General features: G+C 38.7%; 1 protein-coding gene across 1 annotated transcript; it reads left to right on the forward strand.

Moving 5' to 3' along the window:
* Nucleotides 1-493: 493 nt before the first annotated feature.
* Nucleotides 494-2,968, forward strand: LOC134841787 (uncharacterized). The gene has a single exon (XM_063857824.1). It carries the CDS (start codon nt 494-496, stop codon nt 2,966-2,968), a length of 2,475 nt encoding a protein of 824 aa, XP_063713894.1.
* Nucleotides 2,969-9,474: the final 6,506 nt, after the last annotated feature.

Raw genomic sequence — 9,474 nt, forward strand, 5'->3', positions numbered from 1 at the left:
TTCAAAACAGCTTGTAAAATTGATCCACATTAAGAAGCAGCAGTTGGGTGAGCCTTGTGACTCTGGTTTAGACAGATAGAGACTGGATCAAGGCTCATTGCACAAACTCAACGAGTAAAAAAATTGCGAATATTGCGATACAACGTTTTAGAGTTCTTGTATTGTAATGCTAGCATTGAATACTCGCTGCAGGCACACGCCAAAAACCCATTGAAGTTATATTGACATTTGCAAGACTTTTCTTCTTAAATAAAAGATGTTAAACTTCATTGTCTTGGTATGCACAATGAAGCAGGTATAAGCTGTTCCCCTCCCTCTGATAAGTCATATCTTCGTTGAATCAAAGTTAAAGTAAAATCTCAGCTACGTCAAGCTGAGTTGGTCCGCTATTGAAAAGTTTTAGGCTTCGGCGAGAAACCATTGATCCGCGTCGACCCGGACACAACGAACCAAGAACTACTAACCATTAACCACTAACCACGAACCACGAACTATGAGTGATACCAACGACCAGTACGATCTACGAAGCTTCGCGAACGAGCAAGGCGATGTACGATCAGTTGCGAACGAGCAACCAGGTCAGAGCAATGCGAACGAGCAGAGCGATCAACCAGCTGTTGTGAGCGCGCAACATGGACAAAACGATCAGTCAGGACGAACATACCTGAAGCTGGTTCACTCCAGAAGTGGTCACAAGACATGCATTTCTAAGCATAGGCATCGAATAAACTCAATCCGATCGGTCAATCCAGTGACTGATCTTGCTGGCTTGCGAATTTCTCTTGCTGTCATAAGAGAGACCCTCACATCGATCAGTGAAAAGGATCGATTGATAGAGGACGTTGTACCAGACGAACGTCTGCAAGCCGAGCTTGAAACGGCTTGTGAGTTCAGAGCGGAGGTACGAGAATTCATTCAGCAGACGAATGATTTCTTGGAAGATCAGCAAGCGTCTTCCAGAGGATCGACAGGAGAAGCGAACGGGCTTCATACAATGTTCTCACCAAGATCAAGTCAGATCAAATTGCCAAAGATAGATCTTCCTTCCTTCAGTGGGAAGTATACAGAGTGGACGAGCTTCATCGATCAGTTCGATTCTGCTGTACATGGAAATCCAAACCTCCAAAATGCTGAGAAGTTGAACTACCTCAAGTCTTCACTTCGAGGAGAAGCACACGATCTGATCAAGAATGTAGCAGTAACAGACGTGAACTACGAGCTCGCAAGGAGGACTCTAATGGACCGATTCGACAACAAGAGGTTCATTGTAAGCATGCATCTCAGTGCTGTGTTACACTACCCGACTTTGAAAACCGAAGATGGAACAAGCCTCAGGAAGCTTTTGGAGTGTTTGCGCGAAAATGTGGCTGCATTAGAAGTGCAAGGCTGTAATACTGAAGACTGGGATCCAATACTGGTTCATGTAATTGAGCAGAAACTGGATCCGGAAAGCCAAAAGCAATGGCAGCTTCACAACCCAGGAAGAGAGCTCCAGAAACTAAACGAGCTTGACGATTTCATTAGTGCGCGAGCGAGGGCACTAGAAGCAGTGAAGTCATCAATCACTTTACAGAAACCAACGACTCGAATTGAAGCACATTCTGATTTCCAAAGTAAAATCGACCGAAGGCAATCGTATGGAGCAACAACTGTGGACGAGCAATGTGTGTTTTGTGGAGCACTTCATAGTGTAACTGCATGTAACGAGTTCAAGAAGTTGATAGTACATACACGGAAAGACGAAGTGACTTCCAAACGACTATGCTTTAATTGTTTGCGCCCAGGGCATTTGGTAACGAAATGCCCAAGCACGCACAATTGTAAACTGTGTGGAAAAAGACACCATTCTCTTCTTCACGTGGACAATCAGCACAGGGAACAACAGAATACAACTGAGAGAAATACTGTAAACGATTGTCATACCAGTGGAAACAACCTGTGTACTGCCATTAGTGCTAAGGAACCTGACAAAACGGCCCTACTTGGAACTTGCAGGATACCGCTGTTCAACCATCACAGACAGGAAATCATTTGCCGTGCCTTGATAGACAATGGATCACAGTTGAACTTCGTCAGTGAAAGCTTCGTACGACGGAATGGATTGCCTCGTAAATCAGTCAACCAAACAGTGAAACCAGTTGGAACAGCACCCCCATTGGAGACGAGAGGTCTTGCTCCGATAACTTTGTCATTGCCTGGAGAAGACACACTACGAGCAGATTTCTTCATCATGCCCCAAGTCACATCAGATTTACCAGCAGACGATGTGGATGTACGCAAGCATAACCTTCCATCTCGATATGAACTGGCGGATCCAGATTTCGACAAAAGAGGACGGATTGATCTTCTATGTGGTGTTGAATTGGCAAACGAGCTCACCACTGGTAAACGGATACGAGAAGGATATCTCAGCTTGGATGAATCAATTTTTGGCTGGATTGTGAGTGGATCAGTACAGTTTTTAAGCAGGCGCAATGATGATAGAGTTTTGCAAGCAAACTTCGTCAGTCAGGTGTCTGATCTGGACATAAACCGATTGTGGACAGTTGATGACTTGCCTTCGAACCGAAGCCCTCGATCAAACGAAGAAGAGTTTGTTGAGGATCACTACGACAAAACAACTGTAACTGAGTCAGATGGTTGCTACTGTGTTATTTTGCCTTTCGAGACAAACGTTGGAACCTTCGACGAGTGCAGAGTCAATGCACCCAAACCATTCTTCAGTCTGGAACGCAAACTTAAGCAGGATGTGGTTTTATACACTCAGTATCAAGACTTCATCAAAGAGTTCCGAGACATGGGTCACCTAGAAGAACTCATTGAAGTTTTCTGGAAGCGATGGAGCAAGGAGTACTTGTCTTCTCCGCAGCCTCGGAAGGAGTGGAAATCAAAACAGCGACTTCAATACCGCAAGGGGTCGCTGCGTCCGGCCTTGCACAAAACTAAGCAAATTCACAGTCAGTGTTGAATGAACTTGGCTCATTCAAGGTGGGCGGCAATGTTGCTTGCAGCAAGCAACGTAATCAAGTGAAAAACAAAATGAAAACTTTTAACCGCCAAAAAACTGATTTAAACCAACAAAGATTGTTTCAAATGTTTGATTTATTCTACGCGGGATTAATCCCCTTTTTATGTAATGTAATTTTATATCGAATTATCCAAATTTTCAAAACAGCTTGTAAAATTGATCCACATTAAGAAGCAGCAGTTGGGTGAGCCTTGTGACTCTGGTTTAGACAGATAGAGACTGGATCAAGGCTCATTGCACAAACTCAACGAGTAAAAAAATTGCGAATATTGCGATACAACGTTTTAGAGTTCTTGTATTGTAATGCTAGCATTGAATACTCGCTGCAGGCACACGCCAAAAACCCATTGAAGTTATATTGACATTTGCAAGACTTTTCTTCTTAAATAAAAGATGTTAAACTTCATTGTCTTGGTATGCACAATGAAGCAGGTATAAGCTGTTCCCCTCCCTCTGATAAGTCATATCTTCGTTGAATCAAAGTTAAAGTAAAATCTCAGCTACGTCAAGCTGAGTTGGTCCGCTATTGAAAAGTTTTAGGCTTCGGCGAGAAACCAAAATTGTTTAATGTAGTTCGAATCACGACTGTAAGGATTTTGATATGATATATCAATCAACCCAGTCCGCTGATATATCACTCAACTCAGTCGGATTAATAATTGTATTACCTGATTTTGCGTGGAAAAAAAGAAAAAAAAACAAACAAAACACAGCCAAATACAAATTTCCTCCCTATTTTCAATGGTTGGAACGGATAGCCGGTTACTGTGCACAGAATGTTCCGACCATATTCTTTAAAAAACTACAAGATAAAGCTTTTTTTTCTATTAAGTTTTTCTGCGTGGATTGATAAAAAAATCTGATGTAAAACTATAAGATTTCTAATTTTTTTTTCATTTTTTGTAGAAAAACATCCAATGTTTGCAGAATGGAGCAACAAAACTCCAAAATCTAATTTTACTTGCCTAAAAATAAGTTTTTAGGGCTTAAATTTCTCCTATTTAAGCTGTTGTAAGCCTGCTCCCTTGCTTTATTCGCTCGAATTAGGACAAAAAATCAAAAATTTCATACATTTTTTTTTCTTGACACTAGGTGTGATTTTAATGTGATTCAAATTACGACTTTAAGGACTTTAATATGAAAAAAAACTCAATCGAGTCCTATGATTATTTGTGGTACCTGATTTTGTCTGGAAAACAAAATGAAAAAAAAAAACTAAAACAGACCCAGATACAAAGTTTCTCCCCATATTCAATGGTTGGAACAAAACAGATAAAACAAATGTTAATAGATGGCTTGACTCTCCAAGTTTTGCTTTTCAAAAAAAATATAGGCAAGATTCTGACTGCCCCCTAACGTCCAATAAAGCTGTTAACCAAGAAACTCTTTAAAAGTGTTGAAAGGAAATAAAGCTGCTCATATCAGGGCAAAGCCCTGATTGATCCGACTGCCATTTAGTGTCTATGGAGCAGTAATAACATGAAAAAATCAAATGTAATAAAACCCGAGATTGCTTGTGAAAATTATCACCCCACACACCATATAATGTACAAAGTGATAAATTTCGCTCCTAGCAACAAATCAATTTTGGCAAATAAGCTTATTTCAATCAAATCGGAACGATTTCTAAGAGGGATTAAATCTCGGCTTACACGTTAATAGCGCGAAATAATAACGCTTTACACCCCGATAACTTTACGAAAAATGATCACAGACATATTATCTTTTCAAATTTAAGCTCTGGACAATTATACTTTTTGAATGATATTAAAAAATTCCGTCAAAAATGACTAGTTAAAAAGTCGAAATTCGTTTGAAAAAACCACCCCGAGCACAATTTTTCCGTAGTTTTCGTTATAAAAGTCGGAACAATAAGAAAATAAATTTTTGTTTCATTTTGTGATTAATTTTATCTCGCACACGATTTTGACGTAAATGACAAACTTTTAATTTTCGTTTTATTAATGAGTCTCAATTAGACATATGACTGCTAGAAGAAGAGGTGATAATATTTAAAACATGATAATAAGGGAGCCGAATTAAAGAGGGAGTTCAGCCTCTCATCGATCTTTATGTACGCTTTGAATTTTTTAATTTGAAAAACGGCAAAACTGTCTGAAAACGGGTTTTTATCATTCGACACTTGATCTTTTTTATAGTAGTCATAAGTGAGAAAAAAGCATGCCTACTATATAGTTTTTGCCACTGTTGGAACAAAACATGGAATATCCATCCATTAATCGGATAGATTATTAATCAAACACATATCGCTCCAAAGGATTTTTCCTTAAACTCCAAAGCAATTTAACATAAGCAAGAAATAATTTTCAAAACATAAAATTATTGGAAATATTTTGATACTTTTTTGATGATTTTTTTGGCAAACTTGTGTTGCGTTTAATAACAGTCACTCGTGGAGAGTTCTTTTCCATTAATGACCGCGTTCGAACTCAGTAACAACGTTTTTCCTCGGTCGAACTATATCAAGCCAGCATCGAGACAGTCTAAAAATCAACTTTTGATTGAGTATGTCGAAACCTAAATAGCCAAATTTGACCCATCCGCACTAGAGTTTCAAGGGAATTGATCAATTTTACTGGATATTTTTGGACAAAAACTTAACCCATAGACTCAATTTTGTTGACCCATTTAAGCATGAGAATAAATTTGTTGGGGATTTTAACCAATAATTTTGAGAAGCTTTTGAATGGCCATAAATTTCGGGAAATCTTCGACGTTGGACTTCTTGATTTGCTCCATTGACATCTGTGTGCATTTTTTTTTCGTCAAATTCCGGCGCATATTATAGTATCTTCGATCAAAAAATTTTGTTACAAATTTGATTTGTAGTAAAGATTTTTTTATGCAAGCATGCAAGTTTATCAAACTTTTTGCATTACACTTTTCAAAGTAAGCTCGCACGCTTTTTATAATATTTTTTAACCTTGGAAGGCGCGCAATTATAAAAACACCGATCACTTACAGATGAATCTTATGCCACAGAGTGACCAAACGTGATGCAGCTGAAGTGGATAAACGGTCAATAGGTCACCATTTCATTTCCACAAATGTCAACATCGTTCCGGAAATTCCACCAGATCAACCAGCACAGTAGACCGCTCAGAATACTTTCGAGAAATCCAGCGCGCCTAGACCATCTAGCTGCATCCGCCATAGAGTGCTATAAAAAAAGACCGTGAAAAAACCAGTATATTCGATTATCAAGACTCATTCAAACATAGGTATCAAATTTTAGGGGTTTTTAACCGATAATTTTTAATTCAGAAGTCCATTATACTCCATTATAATTTTTTTATAATCCATTTTTTTGTTTTCAATATGATCGATTATTTTTTGCTAATGAATCCATCAAAATTAATTGTTTTTGTAGAAATGTTTTGTTTATTCTACTTTGTGGAGCGTTCAGCAAAACTAGATCCCGACGAACACGTTTACCCCCGTGCACAAGGCAAACGTTCGCCATCCGTTGCCAACCATCGTGAACTATCATCCAGCAAAACTTACAATAAATCTGGATCCACGAAAAGCTAAACAAAAAAAAACAGTTGAACTCTCTGGCCTTCAGTTTGCCCTGAATTGATTGTTTAGTTTATACCTAATTAATACAGCCTTGTCATACCGCTACTGCAGTAGCAGTATTTATATACGTATGTACAGCTAACCTTTGGTGCTCAATCATTATTTTATGGTATGCTCAAGGTCATACGTAAGTGATGACACTGAGATTAAGCGAGAGATCAGAGTTCTTAACAATGATCTATCTCTCAGTACAACATCAAAACAAAAGAAACAGAAAACCTAAATTCAATATCCAAAATACAGTATTGAATTACAACTTGTTTTCAATCGATATCGCAAGGCATATCACATGGCGCAGCCAGCAGGATTCGCAGCTCAAGACAACAGAACGGATATGGGAATTCCGGTATTTTGGGCATCAGCGAATCTAGACCCTCCGTGGCAATTTAAAATTTGGTTCGAACAATTTCTCATGGCGGTTACGGTCAAAGAAAATGTGAACCCAGAGATTATTTTGGAAGAACCAAAAGACATATTAGAAGAACCACCACCACGCCCGGAAACGCCCAGGGATGGGGAGAACGAAGATGCGAGGAACGCTAGGATTCTTAGAGATAAGCTAGCAAGGGATAGAGTAGTATTGGAGAACGAAGACAGAAAGACAAGAGGCTCACGAGTCGGACACAATGTCTTCTACAACGAAGTACAAAAGAAACTGGTGTCAAGATTATTTTTATCTTTGGGTACAGAGGGAAAGAAGAGATTCCTACAAAAGAACCCGCACGTTGAAATATCGAAAATGACGTTCAGGGAAATAACAGATTTGACAGAAGTCTCGTTTCAAAAGGTAAAATGTGTAACATACGAAAGATACAAGTTATTTACGAGAATGCAAGAATCTGGAGAATCTCTAGAATCATTCCACGCAGCGTTAACTGCTCAAGCAGCCCGATCAGAACTGGGAGCATTGGAAAATGAAATAGTGCGAGACCTGTTCATCTCGAAAATGAAAAACATGACATTGCAGGACACGTTGACATTCGAAACTCTAGATCCGGTGGAAGTTTTTAAAAGGGCTATAAAATTCGAACATAGCAAGTTAACCATAATGGCGTTTCAGAAGACTAATGCTGCGGTTAAAGGGGGATCAAATAGAAGATTAGATTAGGTTTTTACCTATAAATAGAATGATTTTAAAGAATCTGCGATAGATGTGGTACGCTGAAACGCATTATGATTTTCTACAAGGGATGACCAAAACCCAGGTACTCCAAAAGCAGTGAGAAGTTAATATTAAATATAAAAAGTGGAAAAAAAAGAAGTGGTCCAGATTTTACATGTGAATTAAACTTGATTGAAGTATCAATCAACAAACTTTCTCTGTTATAGGATGTCTAATTGAACGGGCTCTTATAAAGTCTTTGGAAATGTAGATAATTATTGCGAAGGTCTAGGTTAAACAGTTGCTTTTTCAAGCCTTGTGATAGTTTGGTGCCCGGACTATTTGCCCATGAACAAATAGCTTATGCTAACTTGCCCTATAAAAGGGTGCCTCACATGAAAACTTGTCCTATACCAACTTGCCCCACATGACAATTTGTACACATGACAATATGACCGTTTCGTCCCACAAGTAACACGGGACGTTTTGTCCCACAAGTTTATTATTTATCGTTCAAATCGAATAGTTATTAGGACCAGCATGAGTTAATGGTAAACTCAGCTGTAATGTTTTTTTTTAATTGCGTTATTGGTTGTATCTTTTCTTTGCAAACATACACAATACTAACTATGAGTCAATATACATGGTGGAAAACTCAACAAAACCAGCAATGACAAACTAGGCTTCGCCAAAAAACAAAAACAGCTGAACACTTAGATGCACGACATACAGTTCACATAAATGCCGATAGCTCAAATTAGCAGCTGGAGTTGAACTGGTATCTACCAAAATTGAACCTAGCACCGATGTTACGCCTGGAATAATTGAAGCAAACAAGATCATGCATCAAATGAATAAAGAGGCCAAGCACAACTCCAATCAATAGCAGTTTAATTGCCACTACTCGTTTCCAGTACGCATGGGACGAAAAAGCAGAGCAGTTATCGTTGCCCAGTTGAGCAGCAATGAAGGAAGTGCCAATCGCCACGATTAGAACTTCGCTCATGCCCTCCAAGTTCACAACTCTCTCTGGCTTTGCGATGGTACCTCCGAAATTTGTACAGTGCATTTTTACCAGTTTTGTACTGTACATACTCAAATTGGCGTTGTTTTTCCACCTTGTTTTTATGCTCTACTTTCTGAAAAATACGTATGCCAAATTTGTATGCAAAACTCTTGAAAGCTTTATATGTTGTCTTGGATAATGCGCAGCCATCAAATATTCTTTTTGACCTCAAACAATCTGCCGTCACTGCTTTCACAAAAGCATATTCAGAGTCTTCGATCAAAGACTGTTTGCTTATCTCTGAAAAAAACGTACGCAAAAATTTTTGCGCAAATTAATCAAGCTCGGTCTGAAAAAAGCCTTATGAAAACAATTGCGAACTAAAGTTGCCTCTCCGTCTCTTACCCGCCTTAAGTTTTTTCCAACAACCTGATTCTGACTTTCAGAGAAATCAAAAAATCATGTTAAAATACAGAGGTTACAAAATATCAAATTTTGGTCCGACTTTTGAAAAAAGTGAGGAACGTACATGCTACTGGTGTTGTTTAATTCAAAACAAATCACAAAAAAATGCAGCTTGAAGATCTCTCCTGGAGTCTTCGGATGCCAAAGCGGGTGTGCGTGCACTAGCCTAACCCCGCAAATTAATTTGTGATTTATTTGCGGAGAATTGTTTCGGACTCATAATGGATCCAAATTTTTGTGCGGTAAACTAGATTGGCCATGCTAATTTCATTT

This window comes from Symsagittifera roscoffensis, chromosome 3 (genome assembly GCF_963678635.1).
Source record: "Symsagittifera roscoffensis chromosome 3, txSymRosc1.1, whole genome shotgun sequence".
Classification (NCBI taxonomy): Eukaryota; Metazoa; Xenacoelomorpha; order Acoela; family Convolutidae; genus Symsagittifera; species Symsagittifera roscoffensis.